Here is a 26,683-nt window from a genome sequence, read left to right on the forward strand (position 1 = left end):
TTAAGAGCCTTGAGCAGCAGGGTTAGGGGAGGCAGCACCAAGTGCTAACTTGTGATAACGCTTTCCTTATTTTGTTGCCCTCTCTGTCCACCTCTAGACATCTTTGATTAAATGTAGCATGAGAATTGTAGGGAAAGGTGGTACAGGGAATGTTAAGAGGAGTCAGGAGACTCTCTATAATTAAATTATCTTTCTTGTTTGATGATCTGTGCAGTTGAAAGGTAGAGACACACCTTGGACAACGCCACTTATGACGAAACACATAGGGTGGAACTGCGTGCTTGCGTCATTGTTTCCTGCGTTCCCGGAGGTGCAGGGGATATGTGAGTTTTGCCGGGTAAGAGGATTTTACATTGCGCAATTTTCTGTTTCGACATTGTGAGTGCAATTTTATACTTTAAAGTGGTTGTAAAGGCTGAAGGTTTTTACCTTCATGCATTCTATGCATGAAGGTAAAAAACCTGTGTGCAGCATCCTCCCCACATAATACTAAATACCCCCTCAATACTTACCTGAGCCTCATCGCGATCCAGCCTTGTGAATGACAGCCTCGGCTGTCCCAGGTCATTGGCCATTGGCTCCCGCTGCTGTCAATCACAGCCAGTCAGCCAATGAGGAGAGAGAGGGGGGTGGGACCATGCCGAGGCTCCGTGTGTGAATGGACACATGGAGCAGCAGGTGCCCCCCATAGCAAGCTGCTTGCTGTGGAGGCACCTGACAGAAAGGAGGAGCCAGGAGAGCCTACAGGGGGACCCGAGAAGAGGAAAATCCAGGCTGCACTGTGCAAAACCACTGCACACAGCAAGTAAGTATAGACATATTTGCTGTTTTCCGAAAGAAAAAAAAAGAACGTTTAGAATCGCTTTTATAAATGGTGTTAAAAGATTTTACACTATAGGAATGCTTAGTCCTTATGTTTATATGTGAGCATGGAATAGATGGAGATATGTGAAGTGTCATTTTAAAGATACCGGTTCCCCTTGGAGAATATTCCTAGCAGTGTGTTGATCTCTACTGGAGTTGATATCTACGAGCCTTTGAGACCTATTGCAATTGGTAAGCGTGTATTTTTACTACTGAGATGGTGGTCTTCACATCACTGTCCTTTTGACTTCAGTGGTGATGGACTTTTTACTCAGATTCAAGAACATTTGCAAATAATGAATTTCACATGTGTGGAGCTTATATTTTTGGCAATCTTTATTTGGTTGACATGTTAAATAAGCAAATTTAATATTATGTATGTCGGTTATGCACTTTTTATCACAAAGGTTCTTTATCCTTGTTTTGAACACATTACGCTGTGACTTGATGTATTATAATGAATGTTAAACTGTGAAAATATCTCATAGTAGAGCCTGCTGCTAATTGGTTAATTATTTGAGAACATTTAGTTTTTTTTTACATAAGTGCAGTTTCTTTGACTTTATTATACAAGGTAACATATTAATAATAATGACATGATATATGAGTGGCTATAACCCTCCCGAAGCAGCCTTCAGGCACTAGGTCACTGTCTATGTTGGCAATAAAGCTAGTTCATTCCTGAGACACAATGATAAATTAGGCTTACCTGGGAGTGTGGTGACCAGCATAGTCTGTGATTGGGTAGTGGACTCTCTGGATTCGGGGATGAAGGTCACCTCATAGGTAGTGCTTGGAGCCAGGCTGCTGAACACCACACTAGTCAGATCTCCATAGGTTTTCTGCACCTTCTTCCCTAGATCTGTCACTGGCACGTACTCTATTACATAGTTTCCTGTATCCCCAGATAATCGCGACCAGGCAAGTTGGAAACTTGTCGATGTTTTATCCCTAATATGGAGGTTCCTTGCTAAGATCAGGTCTAGAAAGAAAAATTAAAGATTGGAGATATCCAAAGAAACTCTGCTGTAATTGGACTAAAGGTGGCCATAAACGTAACTTTTTTGTTCAGACAGAGGGCTGAACAAAACAAAAGTAAGATTCCTCTATCCACACAAATGCACCCACCATAGTCAAAATACACTGATTAGCCACTGATTCACTCTAGCTACTGATCAATAAAAATTTCCAACATGTCCCTTCAACAGAAGTTAATTAAAAGATCAACTTTTGTAGAGCAGAGACGGCCACACAGTGATTGAAATTTGGCCATTCCCTGTTGGATTGGCCAAATTTCAGTCAGTGTACGACCAGCTTAAAGTGGAACTTCAGTCAAAGAGTGAAGTACTGATTATTTGCTCCCTCCCCCCCAGCCTGTTACTGAGTTGCAGGTTTTCTTTGGGGGGGCCAGTAATGATTTTTGGCAGTACCTGCTCCTACTTCCGCAACCCTCGCCTAAGCAAGGATGACGTTGTTTGCCCTGCCCTACTCCCTGCCCACAGTGTCCTTTGACTCATTACACATCCCAGAAGGCTGCAGGATCAGTTAAAAAGAGTTTGCACAATCTTGCGCATGTACAGTAGAGCCAGCTGGACTCCAAGTATTGGTATGTGCCTGATTATTACCAGTATTTGTAGCTGCTGACTATTACTTCAAAGTCAACATAGTCCTGAGCAGTGAAAGGGTCTCAAGCTTACCTGCCAAGCAGCTATTATTACAGGTACAGTATATAGCACTGACAATTTATGCAGTGCTTTACATAATGTAAATTCACGTCAGTCCCTGCGCTCCAGGAGCTTACATTCTAAGGTTCCTATCTCATATTCAAACATACAAATACTAGAGTCAATTTAGACAGGAGCCAATTCACCTGCCAGCCTGTCTTTGGCGTGTGGGAAGAAACCGGAGTACCCGGGACAAAGCCATGCAAGTCACTGTGCTAACCTTAACCTGCCAGAAAAATGGCCTGTAGGCTGGTAGTTCTGCAGCTAATATAGGTATTTAAAGCTAAACTCTGGGATAAGTAAATATTGTCTAAATACATTCATCGTATATTTTTACTTGAATTTTGGTGTTTTTTGTGTATTTCTTCCTGATCTGTGCAGTAATCCAGTGTGAGACTTTTCCCTGTGCAGGAGCGTCCCTTAATAAAGACCAATCACTGCGGCGCGCTCTCCTTGTGCAGGGTGACTGGTCCTGTCTTCGCCTCTTAATGTAGTTTTCTGCAGGTAGCCTGTAGTGGGTGGAGCATGCTGGGCCCCTCCCATAGTTCTGCTCTCTGCACAGACTATGTACAGCACAGTGACAGGTAATATTTGTGTTTGTAAAGGCATTTAGTGCGCACAAAGTAGATTTATATCCTTTGCGACTACTGAGGAATATACAGTGCTCAAAAAATGAAAGGAACACTTTGTAAACACATTAGATCTCAATGGGGAAAAATATGCTGGATATCTATAATGATATAGACTGGTAATGTGTTAGGAAAGGTAAGAATTCCCCATTGTTTAATGGCAATGAAAATCAACCTACAGAGGACTGAATTCAAAGATACCCCAAAAATCAAAGTGAAAAAATGATGCAGCAGGCTAGTCCATTTTGCTGAAATTTCATTGCAGCAACTCAAAAAATGGTACTCAGTAGTTTGACAACGTTGGGTCATGCTCCTAATGAGACGATGGATGGTGTCCTGGGGTATTTCCTCCCAGATCTGGACCAGGGCATCACTGAGCTCCTGGACATTTGAAGGTGCAACCTGGCGCCTTTGGATGGACAAAAACATGATATCCCAGAGGAGTTCTATTGGATTTAGGTCAGGCGAGCATGGGGGCCATTCAATGGTATCAATTTCTTCATCCTCTAGGAACTGCCTGCATACACTCCTCACATGAGGCCAGGCATTGTCGTGCACCAGGAGGAACCCAGGATCCACTGCACCAGCGTAGGGTCTGACAATGGGTCCAAGGATTTTATCCCGATACCCAATGGCAGTCAGGGTGCCACTGTCTAGCCTGTAAAGGTCTGTGCGTCCTTCCATGGATACGCCTACCCAGACCATCACTGACCCACCACCAAAACGGTCATGCTGAATGATATTACAGGCAGCATAACATTTTCCATGGCTTCTCCAGACCCTTTCACATCTGTCACATGTGCTCAGGGTGAACCTGCTCTCATCTGTGAAAAGCACAGGGAGCCAGTGGCGGACCTGCCAACTCTGACGTTCAATGGCAAATGCCAATCGAGCTCTATGATGCTGGGCAGTGAGCACAGAGCCCAATAGAGGATGTTGGGCCCTCTGGCCACCCTCATGAAGTCTGTTTCTGATTGTTTGGTCAGAGACATTCACACTAGTGGCCTGATGGAGGTCATTTTGTAGGGCTCTGGCAGTGCTCATCCTGTTCCTCCTTGCACAAAGGAGCAGATACCGGTCCTACTGATGGGTTAAGGACCTTCTACGGTCCTGTCCAGCTCTCCTAGACTAACTGCCTGTCTCCAGCAATCTCCTCCATTCCCTTAAGACTGTGCTGGGAGACACAGCAAACCTTCTGGCAATGGCACGTATTGATGTGCCATCCTGGAGGAGTTGGACTGTCTGTGCAACCTCTGTAGGGTGCAGTCAAATGCAAAACTAGTGAAAAACTGTCAGAAAAGATGAGTAGAAAAAAAAATGTCAGTGGCCTCCACCTGTAAAACCATTCCTGTTTTGGGGTTCGTCTCATTGTTGTCCATCTAGTGCACCTGTTGTTAATTTCATTAACACCAAAGCAGCTGAAACTAATTAACAACCCCCTCTGCTACTTAACTGACCAGATCAATATCCCAGGAGTTTAATTGACTTGATGCTATACTCTGATTAAAAAGTGTTCCTTTAATTTTTTTGAGCAGTGTATTTATTGCAGCTGAAAGGTAGGGAGTTCAATTTATTGAGCTTAAACTGATTGTAAAGCTTAAATTTTTTTAAATTAAAATAACAAACATGTCCTACTTACCTGCTCTGTGCAATGGTTTTCTGTTCTTTTCTTCTGGGGTCCCCCGACAGCGCTCCTGGCTCCTCCCCAAGCTTAGTGCCCCCATAAAAAGGCGATTTCTATGGGGGTACTCGTGCGGGCTCCCTCCCGAGCCTCCCTTTCTGCATCTATAGACACAGACAGTGCAGCTCAGCCCCGCCCTCTCCTCCCTTGCCACAGAATTTGCTTGACAACAGTGGGAGCCAATAGCTACCGCTTAGTGAGGTATGAACAAGCCGAGAGAGCTGCTGCTCTCATGCACAGCTCTAGATTGAATTTGGGCTCAGGTAAGTCAGGGGTGAGGAGGAGATTCTGTGACACTGAAGGTTTTTCACCTTAGTACACAGAATACGTTAAGGTAAACAACCTTTCGACTTTAGAACCACTTTAAAAGTCAGTTGGCTGATCTTAGGCCACAAAATAAAAAATAAAGTGTGCAGAGAGAGCAAAGCTTCTTAGTCTGTAATTACATACATTTTTAGGGAAAATGTTGGGTAAAGGGAACCTGTTACCAAAGATATACAGGACTTGTGCTGCTATTTCCAGCCGTCTTCTGAAGTTACTACCTGGCTGTCAGGCTTTACTACTTGGTGAGTAACAAAATATATGGCTTCCCATGTGGCCTTCAGCATCTTTCGGCTGCACTTAATATTGATTCTATTTGTTCAACATATTTTGCCATTTAAAAAAAGTTGGAAGGGTAGTATAAAATGTTAACTTTATTACTGAATAAGTCACAGTTGTTTTTGGAGCTTTTAGACTGTCATATAGTAAATCATAACTCCAACCAAAACGTTTTTTTAAGGCCACTTGCACATTGGGCATTTAACCCCTATGCATGGGGCTGTGGCATTAACCTGCGAGCAAAGTGTGCCATCCAGCCCCACTGCTGGCAGCTTGTCAAACTATGAGAGGCTGACAGCTGATGGGGCTGGATGATGCACCTAGAGCAGCCTTTCTTAACCTTTTCAACACAAAGGAACCCTTGAAATTACTTTTTTGTCTCGGGGAACCCCTGCTAAAAATTACTGTATCTACAGCTCATGATACATTCATGTGATAGGCATTGGGAAGAATGTTCCTTACACTTGTGGCCATTGAGAAGAATTACCCCCTTACAGATAGCTAAAAATATCAATGGTGTCAGCAGGAATCTGAGAGGCGGATATTGCTCAAGGAACCCCTAGCAACTTCTGGAGGAATCTTAGGGTTCCATGGAACCCTGGTTGAGAAACCCTGACCTAGGAGGTATGAACATTTAAAATGTAGTATGTGCCCAAAAGCAAATGCCCAGAAAGTAAGAAGTCTGAAAGACAGGAAGCGAGAGAACATCTCCAAAAAGGGGATGCAGACAAAAATAGGAAGTTGAAAGAATTTCAAAAAGTAAAAGTAACGTTTTGGTGCAGTGAAATTTAACAAACAAACAGGGGCGGACTGAAAACTCATGGGGCCCCCAGGCAATAGGGGACCATGGGGCCCTTGTTTCCTTGCCCAAACTTGAAAAAGCCTATGTAAAAGGTACCAGGGGCATCTCATGGGGCCCCCTACTGACCCCGGGCCCTCGGGCAGTGCCTGAGTTTCCAAATGGTCAGTCCACCCCTGCAAACAAATGATCATCTGAAAGGATCTTGATTGGTTATCGGAACTAGGTGTATACCTGCAATTACTTCCACTAAGATTATTCAATATACAGGTGAAACTAAAAAAATTAGAATATCATGCAAAATTTCATTTATTTCAGTAATGCAACTTAAAAGGTGAAACTAATATATGAGATAGACTCATTACATGCAAAGCAAGATAGTTCAAGTCGTGATTTGTCATAATTGTGATGATTATGGCTTACAGCTCATGAAAACCCCAAATCCACAATCTCAGAAAATTAGAATATTGTGGTTCAATAGGAATCACAATCATGGGAAAGACTGCTGACCTGACAGTTGTGCAGAAAACCATCATTGACACCCTCCATAAGGAGGGAAAGCCTCAAAAGGTAATTGCAAAAGAAGTTGGATGTTCCTAAAGTGCTGTATCAAAGCACATTAATAGAAAGTTATGTGGAAGGGAAAAGTGTGGAAGAAAAAGGTGCACAAGCAGCAGGAATGACCGCAGCCTGGAGAGGATTGTCAGGAAAAGGCCATTTAAAAGTGTTGGGGACTTTCACAAGGAGTGGACTGAGGCTGGAGTCAGTGCATCAAGAGGCACCACACACAGACGGATCCTGGACATGGGCTTCAAATGTCGTATTCCTCTTGTCAAGCCGCTCCTGGACAAAAAACAACGTCAGAAGCGTCTTACCTGGGCTAAAGAAAAACAGACCTGGTCTGTTGCTCAGTGGTCCAAATTCCTCTTTTCTGATGAGAGCAACTTTTGCATCTCATTTGGAAACCAAGGACCCAGAGTATGGAGGAAGAATGGAGAGGCACACACTGCAAGATGCTTGAAGTCCAGGGTCAACGCAGCCATCTACCAGGAGATTTTGGAGCACTTCATGCTTCCTTCCGCAGACGAGCTTTATGGGGATGCTGACTTCATTTTCCAGCAGGACTTGGCACCTGCCCACACTGCCAAAAGCACCAAAACCTGGTTCAATGACCGTGGGATTACTGTGCTTGATTGACCAGCAAACTCGCCTGACCTGAACCACATGGAGAATCTATGGGGCATTGCCAAGAGAAAGATGAGAGACATGAGACCGAACAATGCAGAAGAGCTGAAGGCCGCTATTGAAGCATCCTTGTCTTCCATAACACCTCAGCAGTGCCACAGGCTGATAGCTTCCATGCCATGCTGCATTGAGGCAGTAATTGCTGAAAAGGGGCCCAAACCAAGTACTGAGTACATATGCATGCTTATACTTTTCAGAGGTGCGATATTGTTCTATGTACAATCCTTGTTTTATTGATTGCATGTAATATTCTAATTTTCTGAGATTGTAGATTTGGGGTTTTCATGAGCTGTAAGCCATAATCATCACAATTATGACAAATCACGGCTTGAACTATCTTGCTTTGCATGTAGTGAGTCTATCTCATATATTAGTTTCACCTTTTAAGTTGCATTACTGAAATAAATGAACTTTTGCATGATTTTCTAATTTTTCGAGTTTCACCTATATATAATAATTGTAGTCATTCTTTTCTTTGGATACAGATGGCTGTCAATGTAACAATGAGGAGCCTAAAGCAGACCAGAGGTCACTGATTCAAAACCATATAGTGAGAGCCTGTATGTGTGGATGGAAATAATTTCTGTATTGGGTGTAATCTATCCACAAAATGTATTTTCTTGGATTACATTCATCATTTTCAAAATATTGTAAAAATGAGCAGAGATCACACCAAGTAGATTTATAAATAGGTGTAACTTTAAAAACAGATAGTTTCCATAAAAAATGAATAGGTCTTAAAGTGTATTTATAGCCTAAATGTTTTCAGCTTTTTTATAGAGTATTTAGGAATAAAACCCTTACCTGGATATTTATAGCTGTCTGTGTGTCTGATTTCTCTTCACTCTATGTCAGAAAGACCCAACAGGAAGTGAGAGGAAATCTCTACAAAGTGAGGGGGATTCCCGTCTCAATCAGATGACACTGGAACAGGTGTCCCCATTGAAGATTTACCCTCCCGTCTTGTTCTAGTGACAACTGAAAATTTATTGATTTTCCCATCACTTACTGTCTTGGTGACAACAGTCACCAGACATCAATAAAATCAGACAGTGGTTTTTAACCCTTCTCTATAGTATATTAAACTAAGAAAAAAAGAAAGTTTTGACTAGAGATATACTTGTATCCAGCTTACCTGGGAGAGTGGAGACCTGGATTGTTACAACCTGGGTGTCTGGAGCATTGGATTCTGGGATAAGGGTGACTCTGTAGGTGTTATCTGGGGTTAGGCCATCAATCAGAACTCTGTCCTCATCTCCTGTCACAGTCTTCCGAAGCATTTGCCTTGGATCTGATGTCGGTGCATAATGTACAGTATAACTTCCTGAATCCCCAGGCAGTCTTGACCATGTTATCAGAAAACTAGTTGAGGTTATGTCCTTTACTTGAAGTACTCTTTTCTGGACCGGGTCTACAGAAAAAGAGCACAATGCATTAGGCATCATTCACACCAGTGATGAAAATGGCAGTTGGGCGATGTTTTTACAGTTTCCTGACTGCCTATTAACATCACTCAAGATTGTTAAAACAGAGAGCGGTGTACACACGGCAGCATTAGTGTTGCTTCACAAGGCAAAAAAAATGTTGCCTGCAAAGTTAAGCAAGCACTGATGCTTTCCAACCACCTCTGTTCACTTCTATTGAATGACATTAAGGGGGGATATGATCAACATGTATAAATACATCAGTGGTTCATATAGTGAACTTGGAGTTATTCACCCTGAGGTGATCACAAAGGACAAGGGGCACTCTGTATGTCTGAAGGAACAGAGATTGAAAGGTTTCTTCACATTAACAGCTGTGAAAAAGTGGAATAGACTTCCTCAATAGTTGGTTCTTAAGCTGTAAAGGTAGTGGACATGGGTGTACACATGCTGTGTACTTGTACAAATGTGTGCTTGGCAGGCAGTACCACCTACCAAATGTGATCCAGTCACCTGAATGAGTTCGCCCCACGACTGCGCCCAATACATGTGGTTGCGGTGTGGTGGTGTGGGTATTTAGAGGCTAAAACAGGCAGGGAAGAGGCAATATAGGGGACAATTCACTAAGCGGTATCTTACCGCATCCAAGTATGTGGTAAGATACCGCACAACATTTACAAAAAAACAGAAACGTTGGCATTCACTAAAAAATGTTACTGAAATACTGAATGAGTTTGGCATGATGTCACACCAAGTAAATGGATACCAAACATGACATGCTTCAAAATTGTGCATGCCTGTGCAATTGCGACAAATTGCGTAAATCTGTAATATCTATAGACCACACTTTAAAGGCCTTTACAGGTCACCACTTTAGATTTACATAGGTCTAGTGCTAGAAATATTGCCCTCGATCTGACGTTTGCGGTGATACCTCACATGCATGGTGCAATCTCTGCTTACATACCGCCATGGGACCGCCACTTGCGTTTGTGATAGCAATAGGCAGGACAGGTATTCTTTTCTGAGAAATCTGGGTCTATTAGACTCTAGATCGATCTCTCCTCTGTCCTTAAAGCATCTGATCACACCAAGATCGGTGTGATCAGATGCTTTCCCAATTTTAAAATTGAGAAGCTGTGATAGGCTTCCATGCAAATTGTCTGGCAAAAGCTGAATTTGAGTGGGCAGTGATGTATTGTTGTGCGTATAAATTACTTTGGTCCGCAATCAATTCATACAAATCTTCTGTGAAAAACAGCGGAGGGGCTAAGCGCAACGGGGCTGATCCTGCTAACAATGCATTTTTGGGGACACTATACAAAGGAGGCACTAGTATAGTTCATGATCAGCGACCTATAGTGTAAGTGCAATAGTATGCGGGCAATCTAACGCTAGCTGACCCTGGCTGGGAGGGGAGCTAACTGACCTTGACGCTATCGGATGTTGCTAGTAGCAGCAATACAGTGATCAGTGAAAAATTCTATATACTGACACTGTACTAATGGCACTGGCTGGGTGATGGGTGATCAAAGGGTTAATAGGGGTGATCAAAGAGTTAAATATGCTAATATAACGTGTATGTAAAATGTAGTGCTTCTACTCAGTGCCGTGTTCGATTTTCTCTCCCTGGACAGCATACGGGCCATCGGGGGGCACACGCACACCTGGAAATAGAAAGTGACGTAATATTACATTGGTTTGCCCAGAGCCGCAGCTTGCCTGCAAATTGTGGGTGGGTGGGCAAGAACTTAAAAAAAAAATCATAAAACATTTCTCTCAATTTTTTTAAAACATTATTTTTCTTACTGTTTTTTGTTAAATACTTTCTTCAGAGTTCTGTAATTTTACCATAGTAACATTGTACTACTCTGGGGGGGGGGGAGGGGGGAATCAGGGATTTTTTTTTTTACACTTTGCAGAGCAATGATCTTCATTGATCATGCAATGCAATGTAAAGCTTCTTTGAACTGTCATGAATGTGTTAAGTTCATGACAGTTTTTATGCGGTATTTACCAAATGTATTTGCTATGTACAGTAAATACTGCATACTAGCAATAGTGAACTGACATTTTCTGTATCGTATGCGATATGTGGTTACGTGACTGACATAACGCATGCGATAACCTTTAGTGAATTGTCCCCAATGTGTGTCTTCACCACCTGTCAAACAGATTGCTCTTCAGAGGGCACTGCAAATGTAAACAAGCCCTTTACGCACTGTAAAAAATAAATCTCACAGGGAATTTAAGGAGCAACTTGAAGACTTGTGCAATGAGTCTGAAATGCTCAATAAGGCTGTTGGCACATTACTGCGTGTTACTGGCTGCTTAAAAATTCAACATCTGTATGAATTTAGCCTTACAGGAACTTTCTGAAGTACTAGCCTTGATCCACTTTTAATTAGTGAGTGCATTTTTATTATCTTTTACTCTTTTCAATAAATCTCTACACCTACATGAAGGCACTCCTCTTGTGTTTGTTTTATATATGTACATTAGGATCTCAGGCAGGGCTGCTGTTAGGAACCATGGGGCCAAATACAGCCAACCTGACAGTATTGACAGTCAGTATTGATCACTCATTGTATTCATGCAGGAAAGGAAGGGGCTGATAAATGTGACATATTGATGGACCTTCCCCACTCTCCATCCTTAAGGATCTTATTGTGTGCTTGCAGCTACCCAGTGAGAAGGGGAAGAGGAAAGCCGGCGGTACACAGGGGGGCCCAGGCAGCAAGGGGAAACGTATGGTGCACAGGACGGGTGATGGGTGCGACAGGGGGACGATTACTGGAACTCATCCCCTGTATGGCTCTCTCTGCAGCAGCTGAAAGCCAGCAGGAGGTTGAGGAGAAGAAGCAGGCTTTCAGCCATATAGGGGATTTGTTCCAGTAATTGCCCCCCCCCCCCGCTGTGCCGATCATCCTCTCTGCCCACATCCAATTCACCCAGCTGCCTGGACCCCCTGCTAGCTTGGGTCCAGTACAGGAGAACTGGTGGTACTCCCTTATTCACGGCCCTGATCTCAAGACCTAATCTGAGAGGAGCTGAATCCACATTATACAGTGTTCCCTACCACTCTGTTGGCCCCCGTATGTGCCCTGTTAAATCATGGTTGGGGGTCTAGTCAGCACATTAGCTTATTAATTTTCTGTAGTACCTCCCAGGGGTAGACTGGGCCGGTGGGGGGAGGGCAGGGTGGCAATTGTCCCCTGGGCCACTCTGATGCCACTGTGGGAGGGGGGGGTCAAGAGGCCGGATTGTGGCTTCCCAGTGGCTGCAGGGCTCTAAGCTGAGATAGTCTCTCTCTCACAGCCAAGAGCCAGCACTAACAATCTCCCAACTCCACCCCGTGCAGGGACAGGAGAGGACAGAGAGAACTGGTTCTGCTCTGGGGTGGACTGACAACTCATGGGGCCCCGGGCAATAGGGGATCATGGGGCCCCTGTGTCCTCACCCACACTCAAATCACACCCAAAAAAGCCTATGAAAGGTACCAGGACATCTCATGGGGCCCCCTACTGACGGTGGTGCCCGAGTTCCCAAATGGTCAGTCCGCCCCTGGTTCTGCTCCTCCTTCTCCTGCCTAAAGGTTTCCTGGAGAAGAAGAGTAGCGTCCCCACTGCAGACCATGGCTGCCCCCTACTGGCCAGTTCAGGAACCCAGGGTTGTTGCAGCAGGTGCTGTCCAGTCTGACCCACCCAGTGAGCAGAAAACACCTGGAGTGGAGCTTCAGCCTGGGATAGGGGTTGGGAGGAGGCAGGGAAGAGGGAGAGTGGAAAGGGGGTTGAATTGCTGCACCATGAGCCTTTGAGTTGTCATTCGGCCCCTGGTACCTCCTTATATTTATATGAAACCTAAACATTTTTCAGTAAGCCTACACTTAATGTCATCATTAGAGATGAGCGAATTATTCAAAAATTCGATTCAGCTGATTCGCCGAATTTGCGGGAGAAATTCGATTCGATGCGAATTTATTCGCTGCGAATTTAACTTATTAAAAGGGTTTCTAGGCTTCAGAGAGCCTTTATATTAGTGCAGAACACTGTACCTTTAATTTAAATGCCCTTGGAGTCTGCTGGGGAAGAGAAATAATACTGTCAGTCAGTATGACATGCAGATGAGTGCCGTCGATCTTAGAATCACCGCACACTTCACTCATTTGGGCAGTCACGGGGAGGAGGAAGAGGAGGAGGAAGAGGAAGAAGAGGAGGAGGAGGAGGAGGAGGAGGAGGAGGAAGAAGAAGAATGAAAAGAAGAAGAAGAAGAATGAAAAGAAGAAGAAGAAGAATGAAAAGAAGAAGAAGAAGAATGAAAAGAAGAAGAAGAAGAATGAAAAGAAGAAGAAGAAGAATGAAAAGAAGAAGAAGAAGAATGAAAAGAAGAAGAAGAAGAATGAAAAGAAGAATGAAAAGAAGAAGAAAAAGAATGAAAAGAAGAAGAAGAATGAAAAGAAGAATGAAAAGAAGAAGAAGAAGAAGAATGAAAAGAAGAATGAAAAGAAGAAGAATGAAAAGAAGAATGAAAAGAAGTAGAAGAATGAAAAAAGAAGAAGAAGAATGAAAAGAAGAATGAAAAGAAGTAGAAGAAGAATGAAAAGAAGAAGAAGAAGAATGAAAAGAAGAATGAAAAGAAGAAGAAGAAGAATGAAAAGAAGAAGAAGAAGAATGAAAAGAAGAAGAAGAAGAATGAAAAGAAGAATGAAAAGAAGAAGAAGAAGAATGAAAAGAAGAAGAAGAAGAATGAAAAGAAGAAGAAGAAGAATGAAAAGAAGAAGAAGAAGAATGAAAAGAAGAATGAAAAGAAGAAGAAGAAGAATGAAAAGAAGAAGAATGAAAAGAAGAATGAAAAGAAATGAATTTATTCGCTGTGAATTTAACTTATTAAAAGGGTTTCTAGGCTTCAGAGAGCCTTTATATTAGTGCAGAACACTGTACCTTTAATTTAAATGCCCTTGGAGTCTGCTGGGGAAGAGAAATAATACTGTCAGTCAGTATGACATGCAGATGAGTGCCGTCGATCTTAGAATCACCGCACACTTCACTCATTTGGGCAGTCACGGGGAGGAGGAAGAGGAGGAGGAAGAGGAAGAGGAGGAGGAAGAGGAAGAGGAGGAAGAAGAAGAATGAAAAGAAGAAGAAGAATGAAAAGTAGAAGAAGAATGAAAAGAAGAATGAAAAGTAGAAGAAGAATGAAAAGAAGAATGAAAAGAAGAAGAAGAATGAACAGAAGAAGAAGAATGAAAAGAAGAATGAACAGAAGAAGAAGAATGAAAAGAATGAAAAAAGAAGAAGAAGAATGAAAAGAGAAGAAGAAGAATGAAAAGAAGAATGAGAAGAAGAATGAAAAGAAGAATGAAAAGAAGAAGAATGAAAAGAAGAAGAATGAAAAGAAGAATGAGAAGAAGAATGAAAAGAATGAGAAGAAGAATGAAAAGAAGAATGAAAAGAAGAATGAAAAGAAGAATGAGAAGAATGAAAAGAAGAATGAGAAGAATGAAAAGAAGAATGAAAAGAAGAATGAGAAGAATGAAAAGAAGAATGAGAAGAATGAAAAGAAGAATGAGAAGAATGAAAAGAAGAATGAAAAGAAGAATGAAAAGAAGAAGGAAAAGAAGAATGAAAAGAAGAAGGAAAAGAAGAATGAAAAGAAGAATGAAAAGAAGAATGAAAAGAAGAATGAAAAGAAGAAGAAGAATGAAAAGAAGAATGAAAAGAAGAAGAAGAAGAAGAATGAAAAGAAGAAGAAGAAGAATGAAAAGAAGAAGAAGAATGAAAAGAAGAAGAAGAATGAAAAGAAGAATGAAAAGAAGAAGAAGAAGAAGAATGAAAAGAAGAATGAAAAGAAGAAGAAGAAGAAGAATGAAAAGAAGAATGAAAAGAAGAATGAAAAGAAGAATGAAAAGAAGAATGAAAAGAAGGAGAAGAATGAAAAGAAGAATGAAAAGAAGAATGAAAAGAAGAATGAAAAGAAGAATGAAAAGAAGAATGAGAAGAATGAAAAGAAGAATGAAAAGAAGAAGAAGAAGAAGAAGAAGAATGAGAAGAAGAAGAAGAAGAAGAATGAAAAGAAGAAGAAGAAGAAGAATGAAAAGAAGAAGAAGAAGAAGAAGAATGAAAAGAAGAAGAAGAAGAAGAATGAAAAGAAGGAGAAGAAGAAGAATGAAAAGAATGAGAAGAAGAAGAATGAAAAGAATGAGAAGAAGAAGAATGAGAAGAAGAAGAATGAGAAGAAGAATGAAAAGAAGAAGAAGAAGGATGAAAAGAAGAAGAAGAATGAAAAGAAGAAGAATGAAAAGAAGAAGAAGAAGAATGAAAAGAAGAAGAAGAAGAATGAAAAGAAGAATTCCAGTACAGCAAAAAGTGTATCTGCAGAGAGCTCCGCTATTTCTGACAGTTCTCGGACAGTTCCTTCACATTTACAGCGGTTGAAACATTGTATCTATTTATTTCCGAATAAAAACATCTGTATCCTAAATGGAAACAATAGATACAATGTTTCAACCGCTGAAAAGAAGAAGAAGAATGAAAAGAAGAAGAAGAAGAATGAAAAGAAGAAGAAGAAGAATGAAAAGAAGAAGAATGAAAAGAAGAAGAAGAAGAATGAAAAGAAGAAGAAGAAGAATGAAAAGAAGAAGAAGAAGAATGAAAAGAAGAAGAAGAATGAAAAGAAGAATGAAAAGAAGAAGAATGAAAAGAAGAAGAAGAAGAATGAAAAGAAGAAGAATGAAAAGAAGAAGAATAAAAAGAAGAAGAATGAAAAGAAGAAGAAGAATAAAAAGAAGAAGAAGAAGAATGAAAAGAAGAATGAAGAGAAGAAGAAGAATAAAAAGAAGAAGAATGAAAAGAAGAAGAAGAATAAAAAGAAGAAGAAGAAGAAGAATGAAAAGAATGAAAAGAAGAAGAAGAAGAAGAAGAATGAAAAGAAGAATGAAAAGAAGAAGAAGAAGAATGAAAAGAAGAATGAAAAGAAGAAGAAGAAGAATGAAAAGAAGAAGAATGAAAAGAAGAATGAAAAGAAGAAGAATGAGAAGAAGAAGAAGAATGAAAAGAAGAAGAATGAAAAGAAGAATGAAAAGAAGAATGAAAAGAAGAAGAAGAAGAATGAAAAGAAGAAGAATGAAAAGAAGAATGAAAAGAAGAATGAAAAGAAGAAGAAGAATGAAAAGAAGAAGAAGAAGAAGAAGAAGGAGAATGAAAAGAAGAAGAAGAATGAAAAGAAGAAGAATGAAAAGAAGAAGAATGAAAAGAAAAAGAAGAAGAAGAATGAAAAGAAGAAGAAGAATAAAAAGAAGAAGAAGAAGAATGAAAAGAAGAATAAAAAGAAGAAGAAGAAGAATGAAAAGAAGAATAAAAAGAAGAAGAAGAAGAAGAAGAATGAAAAGAAGAAGAAGAAGAATGAAAAGAAGAATGAAAAGAAGAAGAAGAAGAAGAAGAAGAATGAAAAGAAGAAGAAGAATGAAAAGAAGAAGAAGAAGCATGAAAAGAAGAAGAAGAAGCATGAAAAGAAGAAGAAGCATGAAAAGAAGAAGAAGAAGCATGAAAAGAAGAAGAAGCATGAAAAGAAGAATGAAAAGAAGAAGAAGAAGAATGAAAAGAAGAAGAATGAAAAGAAGAATGAAAAGAAGAATGAAAAGAAGAAGAAGAATGAGAAGAAGAAGAATGAGAAGAAGAAGAAGAATGAGAAGAAGAAGAAGAATGAGAAGAAGAAGAATGAAAAAAGAAGAAGAAGAATGAAAAGAAGAATGAAAAGAAGAATGAAAAGAAGGAAAAGAAGAAGGAAAAGAAGGAAAAGAAGAATGAGAAGAATGAAAAGAAGAATGAAAAGAAGAAGAAGAAGAATGAAAAGAAGAATGAAAAGAAGAAGAAGAAGGAAAAGAAGAAGAAGAAGAATGAGAAGAATGAAAAGAAGAATGAGAAGAATGAAAAGAAGAATGAAAAGAAGAAGAAGAAGAAGGAAAAGAAGAAGAAGAAGAATGAGAAGAATGAAAAGAAGAATGAGAAGAATGAAAAGAAGAATGAAAAGAAGAAGAAGAAGAAGAAGGAAAAGAAGAAGAAGGAAAAGAAGAAGAAGAAGGAAAAGAAGAAGAAGAAGGAAAAGAAGAAGAAGAAGAAGAAGGAAAAGAAGAAGAAGAAGAAGAAGAATGAAAAGAAGAAGAATGAAAAGAAGAAGAAGAAGAAGAAGAATGAAAAGAAGAAGAAGGAAAAGAAGAAGAAGAAGAAGAAGAATGAAAAGAAGAAGAATGAAAAGAAGAATGAAAAGAAGAAGAAGAAGAAGAAGAATGAAAAGAAGAAGGAGAAGAATGAAAAGAAGAAGAAGGAGAAGAATGAAAAGAAGAATGAAAAGAAGAAGAAGAAGAATGAAAAGAAGAAGAAGAAGAAGAATGAAAAGAAGAAGAATGAAAAGAAGAAGAAGAAGAATGAAAAGAAGAAGAAGAAGAATGAAAAGAAGAAGAAGAAGAATGAAAAGAAGAAGAAGAAGAATGAAAAGAAGAATGAGAAGAAGAAGAATGAAAAGAAGAATGAAAAGAAGAAGAAGAATGAAAAGAAGAATGAAAAGAAGAAGAAGGAGAAGAATGAAAAGAAGAATGAAAAGAAGAAGAAGAAGAAGAATGAAAAGAAGAAGAATGAAAAGAAGAAGAAGAAGAATGAAAAGAAGAAGAATGAAAAGAAGAAGAATGAAAAGAAGAAGAAGAAGAATGAAAAGAAGAAGAAGAAGAATGAAAAGAAGAATGAAAAGAAGAAGAAGAATGAAAAGAAGAAGAAGAAGAATGAAAAGAAGAAGAAGAAGAATGAAAAGAAGAAGAAGAAGAATAAAAAGAAGAATAAAAAGAAGAAGAAGAAGAAGAATAAAAAGAAGAAGAAGGAAAAGAAGAAGAAGAAGAAGAATGAAAAGAAGAATGAAAAGAAGAAGAAGAATGAAAAGAAGAAGAAGAATGAAAAGAAGAAGGAGAAGAATGAAAAGAAGGAGAAGAATGAAAAGAAGAATGAAAAGAAGAATGAGAAGAATGAAAAGAAGAATGAAAAGAAGAAGAAGAAGAATGAAAAGAAGAATGAAAAGAAGAAGAAGAAGAAGAAGAATGAAAAGAAGAAGAAGAAGAAGGAGAAAAAGAATGAAAAGATGAAAAGAAGAATGAAAAGAAGAATGAAAAGAAGAATGAAAAGAAGAAGAAGAATGAAAAGAAGAATGAAAAGAAGAAGAAGAATGAAAAGAAGAAGAAGAAGAATGATGAAAAGAAGAAGAAGAATGAAAAGAAGAAGAATGAAAAGAAGAAGAAGAAGAATGAAAAGAAGAAGAAGAATGAAAAGAAGAATTCCAGTACAGCAAAAAGTGTATCTGCAGAGAGCTCCGCTATTTCTGACAGTTCTCGGACAGTTCCTTCACATTTACAGCGGTTGAAACATTGTATCTATTTATTTCCGAATAAAAACATCTGTATCCTAAATGGAAACAAATAGATACAATGTTTCAACCGCTGAAAAGAAGAAGAAGAATAAAAAGAAGAAGAAGAAGAATGAAAAGAAGAAGAATGAAAAGAAGAAGAAGAAGAATGAAAAGAAGAAGAAGAAGAAGAAGAATGAAAAGAAGAAGAAGAAGAAGAATGAAAAGAAGAAGAATGAAAAGAAGAAGAATGAAAAGAAGAAGAAGAAGAATGAAAAGAAGAAGAAGAAGAAGAAGAATGAAAAGAAGAAGAAGAAGAAGAATGAAAAGAAGAAGAAGAAGAATGAAAAGAAGAAGAAGAAGAATGAAAAGAAGAAGAATAAAAAGAAGAAGAAGAAGAATAAAAAGAAGAAGAAGAAGAATGAAAAGAAGAAGAAGAATGAAAAGAAGAATGAAAAGAAGAAGAATGAAAAGAAGAAGAATGAAAAGAAGAATGAAAAGAAGAAGAAGAAGAATGAAAAGAAGAAGAAGAAGAATGAAAAGAAGAAGAAGAAGAATGAAAAAAAGAAGAAGAAGAATGAAAAGAAGAAGAAGAAGAAGAAGAAGAATGAAAAGAAGAAGAAGAATGAAAAGAAGAAGAAGAATGAAAAGAAGAATGAAAAGAAGAAGAAGAAGAATGAAAAGAAGAATGAAAAGAAGAAGAATGAAAAGAAGAATGAGAAGAATGAAGAAAGAAAAGAAGAATGAAAAGAAGAATGAGAAGAATGAAAAGAAGAATGAAAAGAAGAAGAAGAAGAATGAAAAGAAGAAGAAGAATGAAAAGAAGAAGAAGAATGAAAAGAAGAAGAAGAATGAAAAGAAGAGTGAGAAGAAGAATGAAAAGAAGAATGAGAAGAATGAAAAGAAGAATGAGAAGAATGAAAAGAAGAAGAAGAATGAAAAGAAGAAGAAGAATGAAAAGAAGAAGAAGAAGAATGATGAAAAGAAGAAGAAGAATGAAAAGAAGAATGAAAAGAAGAAGAATGAAAAGAAGAAGAAGAAGAATGAAAAGAAGAAAAAGAAGAATGAAAAGAAGAAAAAGAAGAATGAAAAGAAGAAAAAGAAGAATGAAAAGAAGAAAAAGAAGAATAATGAAAAGAAGAAGGAAAAGAAGAAGAAGAATGAAAAGAAGAAGAATTCCAGTACAGCAAAAAGTGTATCTGCAGAGAGCTCCGCTATTTCTGACAGTTCTCGGACAGTTCCTTCACATTTACAGCGGTTGAAACATTGTATCTATTTATTTCCGAATAAAAACATCTGTATCCTAAATGGAAACAAATAGATACAATGTTTCAACCGCTGTAAATGAACTGTCAGAACTGTCAGAGAACTGTCAGAAATAGCGGAGCTCTCTGCAGTGACACTTTTTGCCGGCTGATCGGGGAAAATTCGATTCGTGCATCCGAAGTTTGCTAAAATTCGGATTCGGTGCGAATCGAATTTTTCCTAATATTCGAAACGAATTCCACTTCGCCAAGTTCGATTCGCTCATCTCTAGTCATCATGTTGCTTTCATTTGATAGTGTTATATATTTGTCTTAAGGTCTCAGGTTTTCTACCAGGGACTTTGACTACATGACTATGTCCTTTTTCAGTGCAGCTTCCACTGAAGCAGAAATGTGAAAACTGGGTCAGTCCCTGAGACAGCCACTATGAACACAGGTTCAAGTTGTCTTGTTCTTATTAGTATCAGTTTTGTCTTTGATATTCAGTGTGCAGTAGACCAAAGCCACCAACAAAAAATCCAGTCCAATGAGGAATAACATTGGGTGCAGCGGTCCTGATCAAAAATACTCTAATATGATTATAAATTATGCTTCATCATTAGTCCTCTTCATGCTCTCTCTATTGCCTAGTGGTTCTTGCCAGATAAAACAGATCTGCCTCCTCTAGTGACATCTGTAATGAACTAGAAGGGGCACAGTGATTTTAACTATGGAACACAACAGCCCCTGTCTATGGGCTCCATGTCATCCAAAAAGAAGTTTCCGACCCTAATTGTATAGATGCTATAGTTTGACAAACACTAAATAAAACCTACCTATTTTAGTGGATACCATGATGACATCAGGTTGAACATGCTGGGCAGAGTGAGGGAAGAGTGTGATCCGATAAGTGGTATTTGACAGTAGACCGCCAACCACTGCACTATCCTCCACACCATATAAAATCTTCTGTTGTGTCAACCTTGGGTCAGAAATTGGTGAATACTCCAGAACATAAAGTTCTGGATCTCCAGGTAATCGTGACCAAACCAGACGTAAGCTTGTAGCTGTTATATCAACAGCTTGAAGATTTCTAGTTTGAACAAGTCCTGTGAAAAACAGACCATATCAGAGACAGCAATAGAAAAAAAAAAGGATTATTGCATTTAGGTTAACAAACTGTGAGCTGCCGGCAATGAAATGTCTTGATAGCAATGGGGACTCTTCCAGATGATACGAAAAGCAAAGAGAGGGGCTAATGGATGTGAAATCATCACAAACAAGTTACCAGATGTGGGAAGGTATTGACGATCTCATGCTTGTACATGTGATATTACTGGATTGTATTTTATATAATGTGAGTGTGCACTTTTAGTATTTCAATAGAGTAGTTCCTACTGTACTACCCTATGAGTGTTGCTCTCTTCTCATATATATATATATATATATATATATATGTATATATATATATATATATAAGAAATTGGTGAATGCTTCCAAGGACATGCGTTGTTTGACCGTTCTTTATACAGTGGTCAAATTTCTCTGGTAAGGATCTTGTGTGAGCACTGTTTGGTGCATAAACTGGACATATGAACTGGATGTATGGAATCTGATTCTTTTGAGCTGATTTTTGGACACAAATTGTTTTCAAACTATTGATATCACTATTTGGACATGATCACTGATTTGTGGTATAGATATTAAGATATTTATTGTTTATGTAATTATTATTATTTTATTACAGGCACTTGTATAGCCTCGTTAATTTATTTAGCGCGTTACATATACTGTATATTGTACATTCACATCAGTCCCTAACCCTAGGGAGGGGAGTACAATCTAATGTCCCCAACTTACATTCATACATACACATACTAGGGCCAATTTAGACAGGATCCAATTAACCTACCAGCATGTCTTTGGAGTGTGGGAGGAAACCAGAGTACCCAGAGGAAACCCACGCAGGCACAGGGAGAACATGCAAACTCTAGGCAGGTAGTGCCGTTTTTGGGATTCAAAACAACAACCCTTATTGTTGTGGCTGGGGGAGGTGCTGCTGGACTAATCTATCTTTTAGGTCCATAGCCTGTGCGGGGCCTACCATGTGCCCTGAATGTGGAGGCCTGAAGTGGTCCTGGAAATTGTCCTGCCTCTCCATGGGGGAAGCTGTGCCAATATCAAGATCCAAGAGGAGGACCTTTCTGGAGAAAGTCAGATTAAAGGCTGGTTTCATGCACCTGGTGACTTTTTTGGACAGGATGTATGGAAGTCTAAGAAACCCTCTCTTGCTTGATGACCAATAAAACTTCTAAAAAGATGGAAAGTGACTGACACTCAACTTTCTTTCAGTCCACCATTGGCCATGGACTCAGGCTAGGGGTGAAATGCTGGCCCACCCCTTTCTCGGGGGGGGGGGGGACCACCAGGCCTCCTAGGCCTCATGAAATATGGAACTAAGGAGGTAAAAAACAGTGAGCACCATAAACTTTCAAATTAGTAAAATACAAAAATAAACAGATTTAATGCGTAGTCCACTCGAGGTAGGATGATATAAAATAAACAGTATACAGAATGTAAATGAGGCAATTCGTGCCTAGCAGTCACCTTGCTACTGGAAAAGTAACATAGGCTATTTCTATTTAAAAAAAAAAAAAAAAATATGTAACAGCATGAAATTTCATCTAGGAAAAACATATCTTACCTGGAAGAGTGGAGACATGGAAAGTCTGTGATTGGCTAAACTGCATATTGGACAGAGGGATAAATGTGACCTCATAGGAGGTGTTTGGAGTTAAGTCTCTGACCACTGCACTGGTCTCTCCATGTAGAAACATCTGTGATATCACTCCAGGTTTAGAAATGGGCACATAATTCACAGTATGACTCCCTGTGTCCCCTTGCAATGCCAACCAGGTCAGGAGAAAACCTGTTGCTGTTATATTCCAAACCTGCAAATTTCTTGCTTTGATCAGATCTGTAAAAAATGAGATGTAGGTATTAATACTGATAAAAGAAACATTTAGATAAAAGCTGTAGTACTTGTGTATCAATTAAACAATTCTGTAGATTTCCATGCCATGTACAGATTTGTAGGTCTTCCCGTAGTGGTTAATGTACAGATCATGATGTGTAATTAGCATCTTTCCTGAAGATCCTGGTGAAATAAAATTGGCTGGCCCAAAATCTGATAGACTTTTATTACACTAATTGACAGAAAGAACAGCATGCATATTAAATTATCAATATGGCTTATATAACCTCATATTACTCTTTGGTATTTATCGTTTGCAGTCAGCTGATCATATGGGAAAGCTGTCCATGATGCTCAGCACACACGGTACGTATATCCTCAGTCCTCATGCCCAGCATCATTTAGAATTAGAACATCTTGTGTGAAAAGAGATGATTGCAGGGGACAGATTTGGCTTACCAAAAAAGAACAGCAAGCATGAAAAAATCACATCAATAATGAATTTATAGTAAACACTTCAAAACAAGTTCTCATTGAAAATACACTATATTTTTCTTTAAAAGAAAAAAAAAGTGATCTCACCTGGGAGGGTGGTGACCTGTATAGTCTGTGACTGCATATATGACAAACTGGATTCAGGGCTGAATGTGATCTGATATGTGGCATTTGGTATTAGGTTGCTGACCACTACGGTAGTCTGATCCCCATATAATGTCTTTCGTAACTTTCTCCTTGGATCAGATACCAGTGCGTAATCCAAAAAGTAACGTCCAGTATCACCCAGTAACTTTGACCAAGTTACATTAAAACTTGTCATTGTTACATTCAGAACCTGCAGGTTTCTTGAGTGGATTAGATCTGAAAGGTTGATAAACAAAGACATAGACAAACCTTATTAAAGTCATCTCACAGCATTAGTAGAGGTTCCAAAAGAACACGAAAACTTAGGAAAGCAAGATCCTAAGTACTCAAACTATAATCATTTTTAATTTAGTACAGAGTGAGATGAGGAAGGAGGAGAACTGAGTACAATAAGAAGAGGGATGTAGAGTAAAATAAAATACAGCACCAGGAACAGTATATTTTGACAAAATAGTTATATAAATAATTAAAGCCCAACTCTGAAAAAACATTAAAATTATCCCTAAGAGTGAGGCTGCCCCTGCTCTGCTAATTTAATTGCTAATTTATATCTAGGGAACACAAAAAAGAAGATTTGTTTACCAGAATCCTCCATACTGCTAGAAAGGCCACCACCATGCTCAAGCAGCCCAAAGTCCTGATATCACCAAGGCTAATGCAGGATACATAACCATGCATTGGATGTGATGAAGCTGATGGGCAGTCCACTGCCGCAGTGTGAGGGAGCGCCATCTGCTGGGGGAGCAGAGGATCAGGTAAGTAAAGCTGCTTCTCCTCTCCCATAGACAAGATGATCCATTTACCCTTGCAATGAGGGCACAGCCCCACTACAAGGGATAATTTAAAGTTTCCCAGAGCTGGACTTTACCAAAAGAATTAGAATTCTGTGCAGCATGCTCTTGTGATATACAAACTCCTGCCATACTATATAGTGTGGGTAGTACTACTATTAAAGGTCTTCCTGTGTCACCTCCTGCCCTCCAGGTTATTGCACTATGAATGATCATTATCATACGAAGGTCCTCCCTGTGCTCTTCCTTCCTGTAATGATGCCTAAAACTTTAGGTTTACCTAGCAAAGCTTCTGGTCTCTGGATCCCAGTACAGGCACTCTCACTTCCCTCCTGGAACTTAGTGTGGAAGGGGTTATGCAGCATTTAAAAATATGCAATCAATTTAGAATCAATATACCCAGAACTTGGCGCTTATTTTATATGCTTGCCAAAGTTATGTTTTAAAGCGATTGTAAACCCTTGCATACAGTATACCCAGTGAAGTGACTGGCCTCAGGAAATACACAGAGATGAAACAAATCCTCCTATATAGGTTGTACCTGTTTATCTGCAGTATTCTCTACATCCATTCAAAGTGCTGAATTTAAAAAGCTTGTCTCAGAGTTCAGAAATATAGGGGAGGAGAGGTGAAATTACACTCTGGAGAGCTCTGAGAGCTGATTGGAAGGAAGAGACGCACCCCCTCCACATAACTCACAGGAACAGAGCTGAGGCTGTCAATCTGCCGGAGCTCCCTCCCATGTCACCTTTTTTCTCTTGGTGTCAGGAAAATGTGTCAGAAGTGATTCATGCTGATAGCAGAGGAACAAAGCAGCAGACAGAAATGACAATTAGTGCTCTGGACTGAGACAAGTACACACTATAGAGGGATATGCTTTGTTCATATTTCATGTCTGAGGTGTACAACCACTTAAATTTGATTGTTATATTACTGTACACAGTAAAGCCTTCTTAGAAATGAAGGTATTCAAATGTCTTATTCCATCACATATCCCACAAATAAGAGGGTTATTCCTCATTTCAGGACAGTGGGCAGAGCCATGCAAATCATTCCTTTATATCACACTGACCAGATGCTCATCCAGAACAGCCTAATATTATAAAGCCATGTATTCCACACTGCAATCAGCTGTTTCAGGTTATTTGGATATCATCAGTGTGGTGTATGGAAATCATGGCTTCTATGGGGTAGGACTTGCTATATGAAATTATAGATATTTTTTTTAAATAACTACACCTTTTGCATGCCAATTCTGTTCTATACAGTATCATGTAATAAAACATCTATGTAAGAAATATTCAGAACTCACCTGGAAGGGTGGTGACATAGATTGTTTCAGGCTGGACAGATTTTTCTATGGAACCTGAGGTAAGTGTCACCTGGTAGGTTGTGTTTGGTAATAGATCACCAAGTACCACACTGGTCTCATCTCCAAATAAAGTCTTCCGGAGCCGGGTTTTTGGATCAGATAGAATGGAGTACTCCAAAACATAACTTCCTGTATCTCCAGACAAGCTGGACCATGTCAACTGAAATCCTGTGGTTGTTACCTCATCAGCTTCTAGTTTTCTTTCCTCTGTTAATTCTAAAATTGTAAAAAAAAAAAAAAATTTGTATTCATAAATCCAGCACTTTATAATCATTATTTATACATCAGAGGTGTAAAGTTAATAACACTAATATGGCCATTGGGTGTACAAACAAATATTTATATTGTCTAAGCAGTGTCAGCAAGATTTCCAACAAATGACAAGGCTGGGGCTGCTTGTTTGACTTGTGATTCTCATGTTAAATCCAACAGTCTTTTTATTTGTGATGGCACTATGGTTGGTATTCAGCCTACAATGAACCTGGCATAGGCCAAAATGTTTCTCAGGTTACAACAGTGCAGGAGTACAGCCCCTTGAGGAGTCTGCAGAGGGATCCCTGTGGAACCCCTTGGATCCGAGGGTTATTGAGATTACTTGCCACAGTCGAGAATAAACCATGCCCCTGGACATTAAACTGGAACTTTAGTCCGAAAATTAAGTCCTGCTAGATTACTTCAGGCTGGCCCCTTTTAAAAGGCAAAACATTAAAAATAAGTGCCTATACTGTTTAAAATCCAGTAATAGACTGTCTCACCTTGCTCTGCACATGCTCAGTTGCTGTCTATTTTTTGGCATTGTGCCGGAAATGTAGAAGCTAATCTGCTGACAGCCTAAAAATTTACTGCTGCTCAGGGGCTCTGGGCTTCAGCAAAATGACAGCCTGCAGCAAGAAGAAACAGGAGCAATGCCGGATCCAATTTACAGCACACACTAATTTTGGTAGCATAATTACGAGGGGTCTTCGAAAAGTTTCTGTACATATATATACAGTATATATAATTTAATAAGTGTGGAAACTTTTTGCAGAACACTCATATTACCATGGAATATATGTTCCTTGATAAAGAACATTATTTTTTAGTAAGTTGTTATGGGTAAAGTTCTGTTTTAAACAGTTATATTCTAAACGTTTTGTTTTGTTTTTTGCCACCCATCTTCTTTTGTCAGTCTAACACCATCAGTATAATAGCAGACCATTGTTGGATTTCTCCATCTATGACAATACATTGTTTTTTATTTCAGGATGCAGATGCAGGAATTAGAGTGCAAGTCCTTTTCTAGGTTATACATTTATTTCAGACAATATTGG

The 26,683-nt window shown here is 39.1% G+C and overlaps 1 protein-coding gene across 2 annotated transcripts in view; it reads right to left on the minus strand.

The window, feature by feature from the left end:
• VWA1 (von Willebrand factor A domain containing 1) overlaps window positions 1-26,683 on the minus strand; it is a 169,769-nt gene that overhangs the window by 22,376 nt on the left and 120,710 nt on the right. Inside the window, exons 4-9 of one of the 2 annotated variants that reach the window (XM_089652555.1) lie at window positions 25,314-25,589; window positions 23,151-23,426; window positions 22,299-22,571; window positions 20,431-20,703; window positions 8,678-8,953; window positions 1,574-1,846 (exon numbers count right to left, since the gene is read on the minus strand). In XM_089652555.1, coding sequence (XP_089508681.1) covers window positions 1,574-1,846; window positions 8,678-8,953; window positions 20,431-20,703; window positions 22,299-22,571; window positions 23,151-23,426; window positions 25,314-25,589 — 1,647 coding nt within the window. The remainder of the gene's footprint in view (window positions 1-1,573; window positions 1,847-8,677; window positions 8,954-20,430; window positions 20,704-22,298; window positions 22,572-23,150; window positions 23,427-25,313; window positions 25,590-26,683) is intronic. The other variant, XM_089652556.1, reaches the window with a different exon arrangement.

This window comes from Staurois parvus, unplaced genomic scaffold (genome assembly GCF_062004578.1).
Source record: "Staurois parvus isolate SC_StPar_1 unplaced genomic scaffold, SC_StPar_1.0 ptg000686l, whole genome shotgun sequence".
Classification (NCBI taxonomy): Eukaryota; Metazoa; Chordata; class Amphibia; order Anura; family Ranidae; genus Staurois; species Staurois parvus.